The following is a 21015-nucleotide window of genomic DNA, read 5'->3' as shown; positions in this document are numbered from 1 at the left end:
GAATGTTAGAATCTTATAAGAGTACTAAAGTTGTGCATAAGTAATGTATAACCTGCACTAGTTTCTCTTTTTTAATTTTCCTTGCTCTCCTCTTTGTTCTTCACAGCCCTTATTGGTGCCTGTGGAGGGAATTACACTTCTGCTACAGCTGTGATCTATTCCCCAGATTTTCCTGACACATATGGCACAGGCAGAGGATGTTACTGGACCATACAAGTCCCAGGAGCATCTCAAATCCACTTCAGCTTTGTCCTTTTTGAAATCAAAGATGCTACAGATATGGTGGAATTACTGGACGGCTATACCTATCATGTTCTAGCTCGTTTTAATGGCAAGAACCGTCCTCCCCACACCTTCAACATCTCTTTGGATTTTGTTATTTTGTATTTTTTCTCGGATGAAATCAATCAAGCCCAAGGATTTGCTATCAGGTATAGAGGTAGGAAGCTAACTTTGCTCTTTCTACATTTCAATATGTTATTAAAGCATGTAATTTGCACAGGAGATTTCTGAAGTGGCAAAAAAAAAATAAATTAAACCTCACGTCCACAAGTTTTTAATCCATCTTGTTGCCACTGTTCAGTAAGTAAAAGCTTCTGCTAAAATTTCTCTCAATTTGGAATACTCCAGTCATCTATATCATAAATATCAAAATTTACATTTTCAAAAAGTCAATCCTACACATACCTGCCTGTCAAAACAGGTTGGAAAATGGAAAAGAAGCTGGGGAAAAAAATGGTAGTCCATCTGCATCTTTGGTTCATCTCAGCTCTTTCCAATAATCTATTCTACTCAGCTATAAAGTCCTCAGGAGATCAGGAGAAAACATTTCAGTCCTTGAGTTGTACCTACTGTTATGATGAACAATTAACTTCCAGAAAAATTCTGAGAACCCCAGCTTGGTGAAGCACGCAATTTTTCTGGCATCAGACATAATATGATTATTGGAGTTCTCTAAGTAAACCAGAGGGAAGCATATGCCTGTTTACAAGCACAAAGTAATGCCCAATTACATCTGTTAAGAAGCTGTTTATATAATCACACTGTTTTGTTTTCAGCTGTGAAGGACAGTGTGCATCAAAACAAGATTACAATGAATCAGACCCTTTCAGAGAAGATACATGAACATGCAAATCTCAGTATCAATGCAGCTCGGTCATCAAAGATACTTTATGTCATCACAACCAGCCCAAGTCATCCTAGTAGCTCCATGCCTGGTAATATTACAAGGAAAATGTGAAAACAGGAAAATTTTGTTCTGGCACAATCTAGAATCATTATCACTTTTGCCTCCTCCCCCATTTTATCTGATCCACTGTGCCTCTTACTAATAGATGCCTGAAGAAGAATTTTCATGTAGTCTAATTATCACTAATTGCGCTGATCTCATTGCTTTTCAAAACTGACTTCTCAGCATAAATCATTTAGAAATAAAGTGAAAACGAGTCTTTGAGAATGAAAGCATGTCAGAAAGATATTTATTTACTTTGATTTGTCACTTACTTTGTATAAGTAGTAAAACCAAATGGCAAGTGGAAGTACCCTCCTTGCTAGAATCGGTTTCAGTGACCAGGGCATACTGTAGGGGTGGTAAAAGGTGCTGAATAAAAGTGCAAGCGTTTACAGAGTCTGGAATTAGCCTGAATGCTATGTGCAGCCCAGTTATCCCAATTCACAAAAGCCAGAGCAGAACTACAGAGAGGGCTAGGCAAAAGTGAAGCAGGTTCATCTTTCAAGAGATGTCACTGAGAGCTGTTATGTGTCTTGAGCTCATTTTCCAAGACATCCCTTCATTCAGGAGTTTGTTAAGTTGCAAATAACTGAAGACCGGAATATCATTATTGGTCTCATTTATCTTTAAACTACCTTGGGCACCTGCTTTTACATATTGATGGAGTTAGACTTTGGTCTCTCTATGCACACTCTAATAGTTCTGTAATCCTGAAGCTATGTCTTCATTCCTGAAATCTAAAAATGTGACTGCACGTTGGCTGCAATACCCAAATTAGACAAATTATATACTGATATAAGTGTAACTCCTGGCATTCCTGCATGCAGCATGGGTTGGAGACTATCGGACTCAGAATGAACAAGTGATCTAATAATTTAAAAATATGTTCCCCTCCAATCTCAGTCTTTTAAGTAGTTCAGATGTTACACTGTGTCAAGCTATTCAAGTCCTGCTTGACCTGATGGTACCAAAAAAGAAAACTAAACTGGAATGCAAAATACAATGCCCAAGAGCCTTCAGCATAAGGTAATAAAATAGGAGAGCACAAATACTGATCAACTGTCTCAGTAGATTCTAGAAAGGAAAAAATAAACAGTGATTATTTTCATAATCACTGATATAAAACTAGGCCACCTGCTTACAAACATTAGAGTTACTACTGGCAGCATATATTCTAGTATATTCCTTAGTCTGCTTTTTAATATTTCTTCTGAGTGAGTTTTGTTTACTTTCATAGGTATATTAGAAAATTTTATTGGTATATGCTTTGGATTTTTGCAGTTTTGATTTTTTACAGGGAGTAGTCCTCCATGGGAAAAAACACTCCAGACTGAGTTACACAGTTTCTGCCAGTTGTTTCCTAAAGGCTTAACGTGTCTTCAAATTACAGCTTTGAGTAAAGCATACAAAGGCTATGTGTTTCTTTTCTGCAGTTTACCTACTTTAAAAATTGTAAGTAAATGAATGCACTGAGAGTTCTCCTCTCCTCTCCTCTCCTCTCCTCTCCTCTCCTCTCCTCTCCTCTCCTCTCCTCTCCTCTCCTCTCCTCTCCTCTCCTCTCCTCTCCTCTCCTCTCCTCTCCTCTCCCCTCCTCTCCTCTCCTCTTCATTCCCTCTCCTCCTCTCTCCTCTTTCCTTTCTCCTGCTTTTTGTTTTCGTTTTTCTTTTTCAGAGTGGACAATATATAGTCTCACGGCGCTGCTCATCCTAAGTGTTACAGCCATATTGGCAAAGATATTTCTCCTCTCCACATTAGCATGAAGTAAGTGTGAAGCTCTGTACCAATTCTGGTACACCTAATTTCTCTGCATTATGACACTGTGAAACTAGTCATATTTAAAATCAAGTTATATGTTACATACTTGTATCCACAATAGGATACTAATCAAGTACATTTAAAAAAAAAAAACTTCCCTGTTTGCTAGGGTAGCATCTACTTACTCATTGACTGAAATGATGGGTGAGTTTTGAACAAATCATAAATGTTGTGTTGTATTTACACACCACAAACTAACTTAAATATACAAGGACATGAATTAATAGTAATTAGTAATAGACTATGTACAGACAGATTAATTTAATTGCTTTCATTAGGGTAGCAACTATTATAGCAACACTATGCCTTATTTGTCATTTGGTCCAAAAAGCAACCAACAAATCCTTCAAAAACTTATGCAACTGTGTACCAAGTAGAAAAAAAAATATGGTCACAAATATAGAGGAACTCGTTAGCATTATCAGTGCAGCAATAATGCAAACATACTAATAATAGCAGCTTCCTGTGCACCTTAATACTTATTGTGAACTAACTCTTGTTTCTTAGATCCCATCAAACACCATCTGCAAATGAAATGGAAGATTCCAATGAGGTTACTGCTGCTGGTGAGATCTGGAGTATATTTTACCAGCCATCCACATCAATATCCATCTTCAAGAAGAAGCTTCGAAGTCAACAAGATGATTGCAGTCCATTAGTGGGAAACTGAAGTGTCTTTTATTTTACAGGAACCAATCTTCTTAAAATCCAGGTGATTTAAGAATAATCCTTTTTTTTTCTTCCCAAACTCATACTTGTCTTCCAAAAAGTCAATTTCCAATGGCCTTTGAAAGACTTTGCTTGATCTGCTGTTTTCTTGTGTATACTAGTGATGATGGATTTAATTGCTGCAATAATTTTGAAATATTTGGTGCTCATCAAACCTGCAGTACTGTTAACTGCTGCCTTTAAACCAGTGCACTTAAAATACAAGTGAAAACCTGTAAAATTCAAAATATCTCACAACCCTGCCAAAAGGAATTGAATGAGTATCTGCAGGTTGAGGACTTTTTGTCTTCCTGTGTCACTGTATTATATCAGGCCATTTTAGTCTCTTTATTCTCAAGACTGAAGACAGAGGTAGATACTGATAACCTGTTCAGCTGCCACAGAAGCCAGAGCTTATTTGACTTTAATGTAAACATCTCTAAATGGCACTATACAGTAAATTGGGAGTAAAAGACTGAGGAACTATCAGGCTGGTTGCCAATGCTCTATTTCTAGATTTTTCTGTTTCTACAAGCAGAGATACACAAACAAAAATCAAATCAAATTCAGGAGGCACACTCTCAATGGAGCTTCAGCTGCAAATGCGTCATTGGACTAATTCTCACTGGGTCAAGGTGTGCATTACACTTATAAACAAGTATGTGTGAGCAGTCAGATTCACCAATGGTTATGACAATTTTGCTCGTAGAGTGTTCCTTTCAAAAACTATCATATGCCAGTCTGCAGTCCTGCATTAACTTTGGATGTGAGTTTAGGACTTCTTAAAGGATTGTTCAAGGAAATTATAAATGAACTAAATTTTTAGATAGTGAGGCTAACATCAATTCTCACTCCAAGGTTAAAGGTATTAATCCCAGCAGCCTTAAATATTTACAGAGTTGTATTCTGCTGTCAACACCTATGCCAGGCTGTGCATCGGAAAACATACACAACAGTTGCCTTGATAACTAATGGTGCGAAGAAAGTGTTTCCCTGCCTGCAAAATTAAAACGGCACTGCATTTTTAAGACTAATTATAGAACTAAAAGATCAGTGGGGATCTGATCTGTGAAATAATTTCTATTTGGTTATAACAATTAGCTATTTTTTTCTCTTTGGTAGAACATCTGTCTACCTAAATTGCTCAGACTTCTCATCCCACCACTGGGGATCAACAGTGAGTCTTTCAGCTTCAAGTCCAGCTCAGCAAGATACTTAGGAAAAACTGACAATACAGGTCAGATAGGTAGACTGGAAAAGTTTGCATTAGTGAGCAGTTCCTTAAACTATGTTAGAGAGACATTAAAGTACAGTAATTCCAGTTAGAACAAAAGGAATAAACGTAAGTTTAAGCATACCAATACTCTATACACCAGACCTGTGGTCTGAGAACAACAGCTCAATGCCTCTGCAAAAGATAATGAAGAAAAGTAAGATAACTGACACTGAGTTTGAATTCATTATAGTATTTGCCATTCTGTTTTTAAAATCTAAAGCCCCTCTCTTCATGGGGACTATGGTTTTCCTTCAAAAAATAGGGCATCTAAAAATTAAACAATGAAATATTGTGCCTTACTTGCCATTCTACATCTAGTCTTTTACCTGAACTGAATTACTTCCAGCTCCATTTATGTACCATAGATGATTGCCACAATTGCACAATAAGTTCTTAATAGAAAAAGGACTTCACTAAGCCAGCAATTATGGAATTGTTTATATCAAAATCAGAATATTATGGAAACATCTAGCACATATTGCATGAACTGCTGGAAAGGTTACAGGAAAAAATAATTACAGTATTGCCAAAAATCAAGATAGGAAGTGTTGTAAAATATGCCAGTTCTCTCTTATGTGTCATCAGCTTGGACTAAAAAATATTGTCTGTTTCAGACCCAATGAAAAATTTAAAATTGCCTTTTTAACAATCTGTGTTTGCATCATGCTGTGCAGTGAAAGACTCCGTCAAAGATTTGTAGTGAAGCAAATTAGTTTACTTCCTCTAGATGGTTATTCTGATTCATTAACGGACAGCTAGGAGGGAGCCACAGAATAAAACTAGATCCTTAGGAGTTAAGTTACGAGCACATTTTGAGGAAGCTTTGTTTTCTTATCAAATGTTCTTGAGCAGTTAAACATATACAGTCAAAGGAAAATTCATACAGCAGTTAACTAATGCTGATAACCTGAAAAAACATAAGGAGCACCCCATGACTGATTTCTACCCCCTGCAAAAGGAAAAAAAGACAGAACATTTTTTTACATCTCTTTTTCAGTAAGGATTTTAATTTCACTATTAAATTGGAGAAATCCCTTTACAAACAACAAGAAAAAGACTGATGATACTAGTGCAAAATTTAGAGAATCTAGAAACTGAGATTTTTGCATCAGTTCTTCAGCTACTTTTTAAATAATTAAATATTTCATGTGCCTTTCTTAGGGAATGTTTCTCTTATTCCCATACACAAGAGTCAGAAAAATAGCAGTTATAGCAGATCAACTGGCCATGTCAACAATGAAAGACTAAGCTTATGGTATTGCACAGTACATTGGAAAATGCACTGAAAAAAGTGTCAAGGAAACTATGTTCCCCAAAGTCTTTCAGATTGCCCAGTTCTAGATACCTCTTCTACTAGGAAACAGTAATAGATAGAAATGCAGCAAGAGGGTCCTTGTAGCACTTCTTACTATATGTGCCTGAAACCATAAAGAACAGGCAGATCTCTGAAGTGTATTTTTTTTCAAAACTTGTAAACCTAGCACAGACACTTCAGTGGTATGGTGGTATATGGCCAACATATACCATATACATTAATGCAGCACTTTATGATGTTTGCTATAAGGCTTTGGTAGAGGAAGAAGAAAAGACTGACACGTGCAACTGTTGTAATCCCACATGATTCAGCACACAGCAATGCATACCGCTATGACATTAGCAGCTGAGCACTGACAGCTGGATGATGCACATAGCTCTGAATGCCATCATGTTTGTGTTTACAGCACTTACTTCAACAAATTGAAAATAGCTGCAGAATGGGAATTTCTCTGGAATTTTATCTGAATGGCCTTCCAAACTCCTACCTAGTAGTTCTCTCAACAGGATGGACAGGCTGCAAATGTATTATTGGCAGCATAATGTATTATTGGCCACAACTTCAAAGGCAACTGTTTTGACAATACCATCGTGAGGAGTTGCTTCTCACATACACACATTCCAGCCCCTGCCTCCTTCCACACTTTGTTGTGCTGGTATGCCTGGCTATGTGGTAGTGCAATAAACTGATCAGGTTAAAAATTACCATCATTGTTTCTTCACTCAGTTAGACTAGAGTAGTTCATTTGGAAGGGACCTTCAGAGATCATCTAGTCCAACTTCCTGACCACTTCAAGGCTAACCAACAATGAAACATATTATTGAGGGCATTGTCCAAATGCTTCTTGAACACTGACAGGCATGGAGCATCAACCACCTCACCAGGAAGCCTGTTCCAGTGTTGGACCACCCTCGCGGTAAATAAATTTTTCCTAATGTCCAGTCTGAGCCTCCTCTGGCACAGCTTTGTGCTATTCCCTCATGTCCTGTCATCAGTCACCAGGAAGCAAAGACCGACACGTCCCTCTCCATTCCCCTGCTCAGGAATTTGTAGCACAACGAGGTGATCTCTCAGCCTTCTTTTCTCCAGATTAGACAACCAGGGATCTTCGGCCTCTCCTCATAGAGCATGCCCTCCAGCCCTTTTATCAGCTTTGTTGCCCTCCTCTGGATACTTTTAAGGACCTTAACATCCTGTTTATATTGTGGAGACCAGAACCGTACACTATATTCAAGCTGAGGCTGCACCAAGGCCAAACATAGTGGGAGAATCACCAGAAGTGACTGGCTACGCTGTGTTTAATGCACCCCAAAGTGTGATTTGCCCTCTTGGCTGCCAGGGCACACTGATGATTCATGTCGAGCCTGTTGTTGACCGGCACCCCAGATCCTTTCCTGCAGAGCTGCTCTCCAGCCACTTGTCTCCCAGCTGTTACTTTTAGCAATGAGAAATTCTCTTATCTTGCTTATTGGGTGGTTTCACAGAAATGTGAGCTATCTTAGCTATGGGGAGAATAAGCCATAGGAAAAAGATAGGAGTGCACCAAAATCAGGGGCAGTGAGTACTTATGGATGGCACTGCCACTGTAGCATTTTGTGAAACTGCCTCTTAACTTTATGCAGCATGTCAGTTACAGTAGCCTACAGAATACCTGGACCTTGGATGGTAACCAGCTGGAAAGGTGGCCTTCCTAATTCAAAATCTACTTTAAAAAAAATAGGTTTGTTTGTTGACTAAATGATTTTATATGTACTTTTGTCTTAATATTGTTATGTTGGAGGGAAAATAGAGACTGTAATTTAAAAATGTGTGATCTGTTATCATAGTAATATATATATTTATATATGTATAGGAAATGCATTATTTAATACAGCATATTATGCTTGTATCTTGCTAACATTTCATAGGAAGAAAAGATGTTAGTTTACACTCTGAGAAAAAATAAATATTTTATACATTGTAACCACAGTAAAATTCAAAGATAATTTATTGATGTATATATGACAGAAAAGCACTGAGAATAGAGTAATGCAGACTCTCAATTTTGTAGCAGAATAGGTGCTGATGAAACAATTGCTTAAGATGCACTGTCTTCCTTTGAATCTCAAGTCTATATTGTAATAGTATTTGGCCGTTCATCAGATTCTGAAAATCCATGTGCGTATATTCTCAGGACCATTTTAACATCCAACACCTTCATCTGCTTTTTCAATCAAGCATTAACAACATCATCTTATTTAAGACATATTTCTGACAGTTTTTCTATAGCCAGTAAAGTTTTGAGGAGCTTTAAAAACACTGCTTAACCAGACAACCCAACAGTATTGCAGAATTATGGTCTCTGTATTCCAAGCTCCCCAGGCAATACTATAAATATGAAATTTTTTACTGATAGCCCTGGAAAATGAATCTACTTTCTGTATGAGTATAGGCCAACGCATCAGCAGATGCTTAGACTGCCACTAAATGAGCAGGACTAGCTATTCCAGTTCAATCTTCTGCTTAATAAGCTTTCTCAGGCAGTGGAAAAGACTGCCAAATATTTTCTAGTGCACTACTTAGCCTAATGGAAAGGTCTACTACAAAAACATAACTCCTGACAAACAGTTGTCCAACTATTACTTAATAGCCTGCAAAAAAGTGTTTCACAATCCTCTGATGAAATACACTTCAGTGATAGTTTCACCTGAAAATTATTCTAGACATTTTTGAACAAAGTTATCGTTCTACTACCTTGAGATCTTGAGAGTGAAAAATATAATTGCCTTCAGATTGTGTCATTTTTCTATAACAATATCCCCACAACAAATACATTTAACACAACTCATATTTTCTCATCTTTACTGAGCACTTGTGCTTTGGGATAAAATTAGGCATTCTGAATCTCAGTCTCAAGACAATTTACTGTAAATCCAAAAGATATCACATGAACCGAATACGACTGTCAAGAAAACAGAACAAATCAAACTTGAAATGACTCACCACTGAAACATGTGCTGTGCCTACATGTGGTCATCTTGTGTTCAACAAATGGCTGTAATTAACAATTATAAAAAATTAAATACAGTGAATTTCTGCATGAGTTCAGTTAGCATTGCTACACTGTAGAAGAGTGTTGCATAGCAAAGGCAGAAGCACTGTAGTTTACCAGTGGATTGTTTGCTGTGGGGGTTTGTAAGACTATTCGAGCTGAAAATGAAGAGGATGATTACATATGGAAAATATTTTATTGCTTTGAAAGGCTATTCCTGATGTAACAGCATATTGAAGTTTTCAGATATGTTTTCAAACTGTTAGAATTTATTATAACAATTATTTCAGGGTTTTCTCTACAACTTGTAACATCATCATGTTGCTAGCTAAAGGTAATGCTGTTTTCATTTTCTTGCAAAATTACTTTATTCTTTCAGTAATTTGTCCTTTGACCAAAATAATGCTACATTTGCTCACAGGAAACTTCAGCTTCATTGATGTAAATGTCTAAATACCAGTGTCAGGTACCAAAATCGTCTCCAGCTCCACCTTTTCATGTCAGGACTCAAACTCTTATTTTCGTTTCGAAACGCTACTGTCAAACAAGCATTGGCCTCTTCTTACGTAGAGGGTATTGCTCTGCTCTCCTTTCTTGCCATTACGGTTCAGACGCCTCCTAAACCTCTGTTTATTCTGGGAACTGTTGCCTTTTTTTTTTTTTTTTTTCCTAAGCAGCAGTTTCATTCCCCAAGAGGGAAATGTATTCTTTACTCTGAAAGAAACACTTTTTTACTAAGTTGTGGAAGCACAGAACCTCTATATAAGGTATCTGATTTCAGGTATACTGTTGTCTTCCCTGAACAAAGACTTAGGGCAGGCTGGCTCCAATTGTATGAACACAGGCATATTTAAAAGATACTCTTAACACAAGGATCGTAAAGAGCTTGTAGGCATAGAGAACACCCATAAATGCTGAGCACTGTGCTCTGCATGCACTACTGTGCAAAATATCGATAACCACCTGTCAGTATGACAGATGCACCCTATGTTGCTAAAGCAAACATGAGATAATATTACAGAAACACCAAGTATTTCTGTAATACACAATCTCATTAAGAATATTCTGTTCCTTCTCTTATTTTCCTACATGGAAGGTCATGTAGGTTTATGGTGCCCATAGACTCTAATTTTGCCACAAAGTTATTCCTTAAATACTTAAAACCTCAGCAACAAAAAGAACTTCCCCTTACAAATATATTTTTATAGCAACTATTTAGTCATTAAGAAAAAGTCACAACTAAGAAGAGACAGAGTACCCCCCCAAAAAAAGTGCCACATTCAAGTTAAGCAAAAAAGGGGCATTTACTTTGAGAAGTGAACGTGACTTGCCAGTGCTGCTTAGTTCCCTCTTGCCTGTTGCTCTTCCATTATTCTGCCCGTCTTCTCACACAGACCAGGCTTTCCAATAGTACCTGAGATAAGGATGCTAATTGATCCTCATGATAGAAGGATTCCAAGCACATCAGCAATGGTGTTTTCCCATACAATACAGATGGTTGGAGAGAATGCTCTCTTCTTGGGTGAATTCTGAGGTGAATGAATTACAGTGCAGTTGAACAGACTTAGATGAGAGGTGGGGAATAGTCCAGGGAATTACCAGGTAAACATCTTTGTGAGATGGAAGAAACTGAAGGAGGAGATTGGAAGGGATTTTTTTTTTGTGTATTGCTGTATCGAAAATAATAACATATAGAGGCAAATGATTTCAACAATAGCATATATACGTATATCACATATATATGTATGCACACGGAGATTGCTGTCCTCTAGCTGTTACATACCTGCAAGCCACTCTCTTCTAATGTCTTTGGTCAAATTATGCCCTCTGCCGACAAAATGACTGATTTAAATTTCAGAGGAGCCTGTGATTTCATGATCCAGGGTATGGGCTTGGATCTATCTTGACTATTCAACATCATTTAACATAATTTATCTACTTGCATCATGCTGGCTCAGGTCCTGAAATAGTTCTAGTTCAAGACAAAAGATTATTTTTACCTGAAATTAAACCAGAAATAAGTTCCTTTGCTACAGGGAACATGCAGGCTCCAGACATAAATGAGGATGTCTTCCAGCAGGTGTGTGACACTCAATTGTGATTCAAGGCTTCAGTGGCTTCTATGACCCCCTCAAAGAGCCTCCATACTATATAGAGTCCCAAATGATACCTTTTTAGTTAAAAACTACCACCTTGCAGCCTGAGCTTCATTGTATTTCCTACCGTTTCCTTCCCATGGCAGAGCTCTTAACCCCATCTTTTCCACAGCATACTCTGGTGTGCTAACTTCCCAACCCTTCTCCTTTCCTTCTGTGTCCTATACCTTCCTTCCCCTTCCTTCCTGTGTAGTCTTTGTTTTCCTTCAGTGAAAATGCCTAGCTTCCCCTTCCTCAACAGCAAGATCAACCAGGTGTGAGTAGAGACCCTAAATTGACAGGTAGCCCCATGCAACACTGATAATGGGTGAGACTACCTGGGGACAGTACTAGGAAGGAGCTAAAATTGTCAAGTAATAACCTTATACTATGCATAAAACCATGTAGATAAATAAATCTGCTGGATATTCAAGTGTGGCACTTGCCTGGAAATTTAATGGCCCTGAAACAGAACATTGTGGGTTGCTTCCAAAAAATCCCACTTACAAATTTTTTGTGATCATTTTTGTTAGGATCTGTATGTGGGTGTATGCAGATATTTGTTTACCTATTATTAAAAACAAAACAAGACCCCAAAACAAACAAACAAAAAAACCCTGCTGTTGAAAACAGTCCACCTAGGACTGTACTTTGAGAAGCACAGCTGTGTCCTTTCCCCACAAACAAGAAGGACAACTTCCACATGTGTAGGCAATAAAACTGTATTTTTGTGTGTTTTTGATTTTTTTTTTTTTAATACAGACATTTGTACACTTTCTTACAAAACTGCAGCTAACTACAACTTTTCTTAAATCATTTTTGGTCGGCAAGTACTGTAAAATCTTTGTGTGCAATTATCATGTATTTACAGGGCCTCATGTTAGTGATTTTCAATGATTATTACAATAATGTCACACACTCTCAACATAAAACATGGCTTAAGATAAATATATTAGTAAATAAATATTCTGAGAACATATTTCCATAAATGAAATGTGCTGCTATACATATACAGAATATATACAAGATGTTTTCTAGCTTTTAAAACATTTAAAAAATGGTAATGAAGGAGAAAGAGCCCTTTGACCATATTACAAATCTTTACAGCAAATTTTATACAAAACAATTTTAAGTGCTATAAGATAACTTTTAAAACATTTTAAATAGTGCCTCATGAGCCAAACACAATGACAACTTTTCATGTAAGTAGTAGAAAGGCATTTTGTTATAAAAACCATCTATCACGGCCAGCTGGCCTATAGATTGTATAGACACATACAGGTAGCAGGGAATTAACTAAATGTTGAATATAAAACCAAACACGGAAACCAAGTGTAGGGTATATCTGTATGGTAAGGCCTGCAGAGACTGTTGTACTGGCAAAGATTTCCACAACATGTGAATGAGACCAGTACATCCAGGAACACCATAAGCCAGAACATTCAAATACCTTTTTTTATAACCACATTTTACCACAACATGCTGTGCAGTTACAGAGTACAATGCATTGTAGATGGCCTTAGATAATGCCGCACAAAACACCAAGCAAAATAACCCAGGCAGTACACCATAACTTGTAAAATGATTTTCTTTTGAGTGGAGGAAGGAGAAAGGTAAGACTTTAAAAAAAAAATCTTTTAGAGTTTATTCTCCCAACACATACCACTTAGTACAGTCATTCAGAGAATGAGTAAGTTTTCAATAAACTTCATACACAGAAAATGTGTTTATTTTAATTATTATTTCAATTTTATACCCAGATATTGTCTTGTATCAATTCTCTGAATAGCTGGATTTGGTTGTTCATTTAGAGAGACCTAATGTGAACTCCTTTCAACACAGGTTTTTTTTCCTAATTTATTGAGTATAAAAAGTAAAAGTAAACAAACGTATTTGTTGTTTCTTGGTTATTTGCTTCTTTTAAAATATTTGGGATTATAAAGAAAACAAGTTAACTTTTCTGGTTCTCACAATTAGCCCAGTGCCGTCAAGGACATTTTGTTTGAAAATGTAACATGAACTTTTTTTCATGTCTTTTAAATATCTCCCACGTGTACTGAACTTTAGTCAATTTTTTTTTTTGGAAGACTGGCAATGTGGGCATTAACTAAGCAGTTTCCCTTTAGGAGAATTCCTGCTGAGAATACACCAGACACTGTGTCCTCAGGCACATGCAGCATGACAGGCAATTTAAACCATGCTATGGTAGCCTCTTACTCAGAAGCCGCTGTTTCCACAGGAAACAATTGCTATCAGAAGTGATGACGTACATTATCTCATGATAACAAACGTCCCCACTAGTACAAGAACAAAAGGATGTGCCCAGGCTAATGGAGTACAGAGAACACTCTGTACACAAGACAAAAATGAAACACAACTAACTGGGCCCAAGAAACCTTTAAAACAAATCAATCTATGGAAGCTACATCAACCACAGCAAAGAAGGAAACAATGACTAAAACAAGTCCTCATTTTCCCACGTGTACAACAGGTGACAAGCACTGCTTCCCTTAGGCATGCTTGCAGGCTATAAGGAAACAAGGCATCAGACCTATTCCCAAAATGAGCCAGGCAAGCTACAAGCCCCCCTGCAAACTCTGTTTTCCTGCATATGCCAGCATTTTTCACATCCAGAAGAGGGGCTACAAGTGCCTGAAAAACTTCCTATGAAAGGCAAGATTCGTCATCTACAAAGGTTTCACCCTTTCTAAGCACTTTCTTCTACCATCTGTTTGAGGGAAGGGCCCACAACATTCTTCACCAGTCAGAAGATACAATGAGGTCTGTGTTTTAGCAGGAAGTGGGAATGAGAATATTCTGAGCTACCTGTTTCGGTACCCCCAATCTGTTAAAACTAAACACAATGGCAGGAGACCCTTCCTAGCCAAATCATCAGAGCAGCATGAAAGGCGGGGAGGGGAGAGGAAGAAGGAAACAGTCCAATCCTTCACCTCCCTCAAAATCGCTTGTATAACTTGTTGGCTACTAGGATTTGCTACTAGGATTAGTTGGTATCTGAACATCCATTCAGCAGCTGTATCCCTCTGGACTACTTTATTTCAAGGTGCTATCTGGTTTCTAAGGCAGGTGTGTAGCCCTGAGCTTATCAAAAGCTGGACTCCTTTAAGTAGGAGGTAACAGCATCTACACATAGCCTGGCTTATTTAACAGACCATGTTACTTCTCAGCAAGAGCTGACATAGTCACTTCTAAAAAGAAAATATAAATAACACTTTGTCATTAATATAGAAATGGCACTAGAGCTCAGAATGCTCCATACCATGTCCCACATGGGCTTTGCACACCAATGGAGGCCTGAAGGCTTCAGGCAAGACGGAGAAAGGAGATCAAGGTGATGTGGACACAGAGGAAGAGAAAGTGGGGAAAGTGGGGGAGGGACTTCTCCACATTACCACTTTTGTGTGTTTGTCAAAGCTTAAAAAAACTGGAGTCCATGAGAATTTGGAGTCTTTCATAAGCTCCACTTCTCCACCTGGTGTCATCTGGACAGGTCTAATCACTGATCCGGCTTCTCTCCATGGGATGAGATCCAGCACCTGAAGGATAAAGAAATAGTAACTGGTTAAAACTAAGGAAAATTGCATCTAGAATATTGCATCCCATTTTGGGGCCCCCAGAACATGACGCTGGCTGAGGCAAGTTCAGCAGACAGACAAGATGCTCAGAGGGCTGAAGAACTTGCCCTTTGACAAGAGGCTGAGGGAGTGGGGTTTATTCTGTCACCAGAAGAGAAGGTGTTGGGGGAACCCCCTAACAGTTTGCAACACGTATGTGGTGAATGTCATGGAGATAGAGCCAGAGTCTTCACAGTGATGCACAGTGGACAAGAGGTAACAGGCTTTAGCTGAGACATAAAATGTTCAGACTGGATCTAAGGAAAATCTTTTCACCACAAGGACAGTCAGTCACTGGAACAGGAGCCCTGAAGCTCTGGCAGTTTCCATTCAAACCTGCCAAAGCTGTCAAGAGTGGCACAGTGTTCCTGGCTGTGAGAGCTCTAATGGGGACCTGATACTAGCAATCACTTTTCATCCTCTCCTCCCTTCCCCACAAAGTATGTCTATGAAAGCTCTCAAAGTTAGGTGGTAAACTATAATCTATCCCTCTAGCACTGGCCAAATAAGTACAGGTAACAGGAGAGTAACACTCTTGGGTGAAGAATTCGTTGATAACCCACTCTTAAGCAAAAGATGGCAGTAACCTTTATGTCTGCATATACCTGGGAAACTAGCAGGGATCTTGCATATCATATGCTAGAACAGAAAGGCAGAGTAATGAAAAAAGCACACAGATTACCTGTGGTCTTTGTGGTCACTGTCAGCTTCTGGAAGTTCGGAATGGGACTAGGAAAGAGCATTCTGGCTTCCTCTTCCTGAGAGCAGTTCTGCTGAAGGAAAGATGTTGCCTCGTAGCACACCTCCCTCTCATCCTGTACCTCTCCTTATACCTTGGCAGTGCAGGTAAGTATCTAGTTCAGGTGTCCCATCCCAGGAACTACAGCTACCTGTGTGGGTCCCTTGGCACTCTGTAGGTAGGATCAGCTCACAGTCTCTGTCTTCAGGAATGATGGGGATGCGTTGACCCAGATCACATATACCCTTATAGCAGCTTGGCAAGGTGTCATCAGGAAGCGTGTACTGCACATTCACTGCATAGTCTTCTGTATAGCAGCCACCACCTCCACTGCCACTGTTGCTACTACAGGCTACCTGCTTCTCTTCATAGAAGCAACAGGGCAACCCTTCGTATTTCACCCCATCTGTCCTATGCAAGTGGTCTGAGTTAATACTGTACAAGCCTTGGGTATTCCCTGACTGTGGTTCTATCCCTGGGCCACATGCCCCCCACAGCGGAGAGCTCAGGAAGAGTGCACTACAGTCAGCTGTCCCATTTCTAGGCTCCAGGGCAGAGTGCTGGAGTTCAAGGCAGCATGCACATGCTTGCTCCATAAGTGGCCCTGCTATCTCTGGATTCTTCCAGTTCATTTTAACATCCAAAGCAGCACCAGGAGCAGCCTCAGGTCCTCCCTCTGAGGTAGTGCCATTTAGATCCCTGTGCTCTAGTGAGGAATTACTACTATAGTTCATATCCATGCTGCAGTTAGACAGTTGGTCCCCTGAGGAAGAAGCTGGCACAGGCCGGCAGTCAGCACCCACCAGACTGCGAGCATGAGCTGGAAGCTCGTCCTGATGGGGGCCCTCCAAGAGAACAATTGCACCCCTGTTTGCACCACCAACCTCACCCACTCGGCAAGGGCTCTTACTGCGGTAAATGTATGGGTCATAGTCACTGCTCAAAGAGCTGCGGAAGGTGGAACAGCTCCCATAAACACCTTGGTTGCTGACCTCAGTGCAGTCAACCATGGAATCACTAGAGGAACAGTGGCACTGACCAGAACTGCTGCTGCTGCTGTCACTCCCAGGGCAGTCAGCCAAATATCCACTGCACACTGAACGATGACCATGATAGCAGCTAAAGCTGGAGGTACTGCCACTCTCCAAGCGAGATGAGGGCACTACGTGTACCACAGGAGGGAAAAGCATGCTGCTACCAGGCTGAAAGGCACGGGAAGGACCCTTTGAGGAAATGCCAGCTGAAGGCTGTCCATCTTGCTCAGGGTAACTAAGGCCTTGGAAGTAGTAGTGCTGATACATGGTCTCATATTGGGAAAAGCATGCTGCTTTGGAAAAGTTGCGCCCTCCAAACTTGGGTCTTCGGAAGTTGTGAGCTGGAGAATAAGCCCTATGTTCCAGGCTACAGTGATGTGTGTTTAAAGCATGGTCCAAATGAATAGGCTGATAACTTCGGATATAGGCTGCAGACTGGGCTTGGTAGAGGCTCTGTTCACCATGTCTCTCAACTGTAAGTACCGTGATAGGGTTTCCATGAGGGTCCATGCTTGTCCGGGTGGGATATGCTGTTATCTGGTTTGCTCTGTGCACTCGGCCTGGGTAATGGACAGGTAGAATCACCCTCTGCTGCCGGCTGCGTGCTGAGTTGATGGATTCCAGACAGACTGGACCTGTGTTTCCTTTCTTCTGTTCTGAATGTGAGAAGTGAGAGTGGAGAAGTAGGAGTGCAAGGGAATAAAGGTAAAAGACTTTATGTAACAAAAGATATTGTTCTGAATTTAGTTACATTATGCATACAACAAAGTTTAAAAAAAAAAAAGGACCAACATTTTGCAGAAAAGAAAAAATACGAAAACTCTCAAAAATAAGTCAAGAGCATCTGTCTGAAAGCCTTTGAAAAACTCAACTGTATTTGCATGAAAATGAAAAAAAAAGTAAAGTAATTGCAGATACTGTTCTTGTATATGGAAAGTTTTTCTGCTTACACAGCACTCCTGATCTTGCAGGTTAAGAGCATGGCTGGTAGTCATTGCTCTTGTTTTCACCTTACACATCTGTACTGGGTCTGGCTGGGATGTAATTAACTTCCGCTGCAGCGGCCCATACAGTGTTATGCTCTGTACTTGTAGCTAAAACAGCATTGATATCACACCATTGTTTTGTCTATTGCTGAGCAATTGCTGGCACAACATCAAGACTTCCTCCAACCCCCATCCCAAGCCAGTAAGCTGGAGGTGGGCAAGAAGTGGGGACGGGACATCACCAGGGCAGCTGACCTAAACTAACCAAAGGGATATTCCATACCATATGACGTCACACTCAGCAATAAAAGGTAGGAAAGGGGAAGGGGGAAACTCTCGTTATGAAGATGTCTGTCCTCACAAAATAATGCTATGCGTATTGAGGACCTGCTTCCAGGGGTGTGGCCAAACATTGCTTGTTGATGGGAAGTAGAGATATTTTTTTTTCTCTCTCTGTGCTACTTCACAGACTTTGCTTGCTTTTTCCTTTATGTTTCCTTTTTTTTTTTTTTCCTCCTTTGCAGCACACTTTCTTCCACCCCTCTTCTGAGGAGGAGGGGGAATGAGAGAGCAGTTGTGGTGGAGTTCAGCTGCCCAGCAAGGTAAAACCACCACAACATAAGACTTTTCAGACTTACCAAAAAGAAAACATATTAAATTATTATTAAATAATTCTATTAAACTTATCTGTCCTAGTTATGCTCATAGGTCACATGCTGCCCTCTGCTGGACATAGCACCCACAAGGAAAAGACAGAATTGTGGCCTGTTATTTCAGGGTATGTAGTCATTTTTTAAAGAACTTACCCCTAGCTGTATTTCTAGGGTTGCATTACAATAAATACTATGGGCTGTATGGAGATTTACATATAGGCACTATTTCATCTTGTAAGCTTCGAAGTCCATAGTGGGTAACACAGCTGAGTATCTGCACCTCAGCAGTAACACTTACCTATGATGTTATGACGGCAGTGAGGACAGGTATGATGCTGCAGTAACCAAGGATCCACACATTTCTTGTGAAATCGGTGAGTGCAGGGAATGACACGCAGCTCCTACAGGAACAGATAGAGGGACATGAAAAGTACTGGTGCCTAATGAGTGAATCCTCGCAGATTATTCCTACTTTTTTCAACCTAGCTACTGAACAGATTTGGAGTTCCTAGTCTCCCCAGACTAATTCCTAGTCTTGAAGCAGAAATCATTACAAATCTTTGATCACTTTGACTACCCATTTCTGAAACACCTTCATTTCCAACATACGTTTTGTGAAATGAGTGAATCAAAAATGCACAGTATTCAATGTGAGAGCATGACTAAACTTACACATTGACATAACTGTTTTCTGTTCAGTTCTCCAGACCTCCCCTTCGCGTTCCTTATAAGTGATTTGCCTTTTTGACTACCACAAAGTACTGAGTTGCTTTCGCAAAGGTATCTAGAACATTCTCAAGATCTTGCTCCAGAATGGTGATGCTCACCTCACAACCCATCACCATATACATGCGAAGCTACCCGTTGCTCTTCCCTTCCCTATGTGCATCACTTCACATTGAAGTTCATGCATGAACCTACTGTCCAGTCAGTTTTGAAGAGCCTTTCTGAAGTTCTTGTCTGCCATCATCTTTGCTACTCTGACTAATTTCCGATCAGCTAACTACATTAAATTTCTACAAGCTACATTAAATTGTAGCTTGTAGCACTCAAATATTGCACCTTTAAAGAGTATGGATCTTTTATGAATCATTTCAGACTAAAATGTCCCCAACTCATTTTTAAACGGAAGTTTAAAACTTATTGACTGCTTCTATTCTAAGGCGCCTACCTTCTACTTCATCCTTTCATTACTTCCACTGTATAGAACCACGTCAGAGAAGGCAAGCATTGACATCAATGCAGAGATGCTAACTAGGAGCTGAAAACCAGTTCCTAAACCTTGGCAGGAACCCTGCTTCTCCTTTGGTTTCTCAGTAGTGCTGTGTACTTAACACTTTAAAGACAAGGTACCATCAAAGCTTGAGAAGCAAAACACAAAATGTACCATCACCTTAGATAGCACACAATTTGTTAAGAATACCCAGAGAATTAAATGCTGAGGCTACCCTGACTTCTTTACCTGTTCTTCCTCAAAAAAGCAGCTTGATGGAAGTATCAACTTGAAAAATGAGATCCCTCACCTCTCACAGAATCATCTAGGTTGGAAGAGACCTCCAAGATCACCGAGTCCAACCTCTGACCTAACACTAACAAGTCCTCCACTAAACCGTATCACTAAGCTCTAAATCTAAACGTCTTTTAAAGACCTCCAGGGATGGTGACTGAACCACTTCCCTGGGCAGTCCGTTCCAATGCCTAACAACCCTTTCAGTAAAGAAGTTCTTCCTAATATCCAACCTAAACCTCCCCTGGCGCAACTTTAGCCCATTCCCCCTTGTCTGGTCACCACGCACGTAGGAGAATAGACCAACCCCCACCTTGCTACAGCCTCCTTTAAGGTACCTGTAGAGAGCGATAAGGTCATCCCTGAGCCTCCTCTTCTCCAGGCTAAACAACCCCAGCTCCCTCAGCCGCTCCTCATAAGACTTGTTCTCCAGACCCCTCACCAGCTTCGTTGCCCTTCTCTGGACTCTCTCGAGCACCTCCATGTCCTTCTTGTAGCGAGGGGCCCAAAACTTAACACAGTACTCGAGGTGCAGCCTCACCAGAGCCGAGTACAGGGGGACAGTCACTTCCCTAGCCCTGCTGGCCACACTGTTTCTTATACAAGCCAGGATGCTGTTGGCCTTCTTGGCCACCTGAGCACACTGCTGGCTCATATTCAGCTGACTATCAACCAGTATTCCCAGGTCCTTCTCGGCCAGGCAGTTTTCCAACCACCCATCTCCCAGCCTGTAGCGCTGCTTGGGGTTGTCGTGCCCCAGGTGCAGGACCCGGCACTTGGCCTTGTTGAACTTCATACAGTTGACCTCAGCCCATCGGTCCAGCCTATCCAGATCCTCCTGCAGAGCCTTCCTACCCTCGAGCAGATCGACACACGCACCTAACTTGGTGTTGTCTGCAAACTTACTGAGGGTGCACTCGATCCCCTCATCCAGATCATTGATAAAGATA

General features: G+C 40.1%; 2 protein-coding genes across 2 annotated transcripts in view; one reads left to right on the top strand and one right to left on the bottom strand.

The window, feature by feature from the left end:
• Window positions 1–4240, top strand: part of KREMEN1 (kringle containing transmembrane protein 1) — a 32879-nt gene extending 28639 nt beyond the window's left edge. The window contains 5 exon segments of the mRNA XM_035565687.2: window positions 107–439; window positions 1059–1217; window positions 2903–2973; window positions 2976–2992; window positions 3554–4240. Of these exon segments, the coding sequence (XP_035421580.1) occupies window positions 107–439; window positions 1059–1217; window positions 2903–2973; window positions 2976–2992; window positions 3554–3716 (743 nt within the window). The 3' untranslated portion in view covers window positions 3717–4240.
• An 8028-nt stretch (window positions 4241–12268) lies between these two features.
• The window catches only part of ZNRF3 (zinc and ring finger 3), a 95831-nt gene continuing 87084 nt past the window's right edge, over window positions 12269–21015 (bottom strand). The window contains 4 exon segments of the mRNA XM_035565686.2: window positions 12269–15068; window positions 15829–15973; window positions 15975–17575; window positions 18857–18959. Coding sequence (XP_035421579.1) covers window positions 15025–15068; window positions 15829–15973; window positions 15975–17575; window positions 18857–18959 — 1893 coding nt within the window. The 3' untranslated portion in view covers window positions 12269–15024.

Source organism: Cygnus atratus, chromosome 17, assembly GCF_013377495.2.
Source record: "Cygnus atratus isolate AKBS03 ecotype Queensland, Australia chromosome 17, CAtr_DNAZoo_HiC_assembly, whole genome shotgun sequence".
In the NCBI taxonomy this organism is placed as follows: Eukaryota; Metazoa; Chordata; class Aves; order Anseriformes; family Anatidae; genus Cygnus; species Cygnus atratus.
This window is presented reverse-complemented; position numbering and strand designations above follow the sequence as displayed.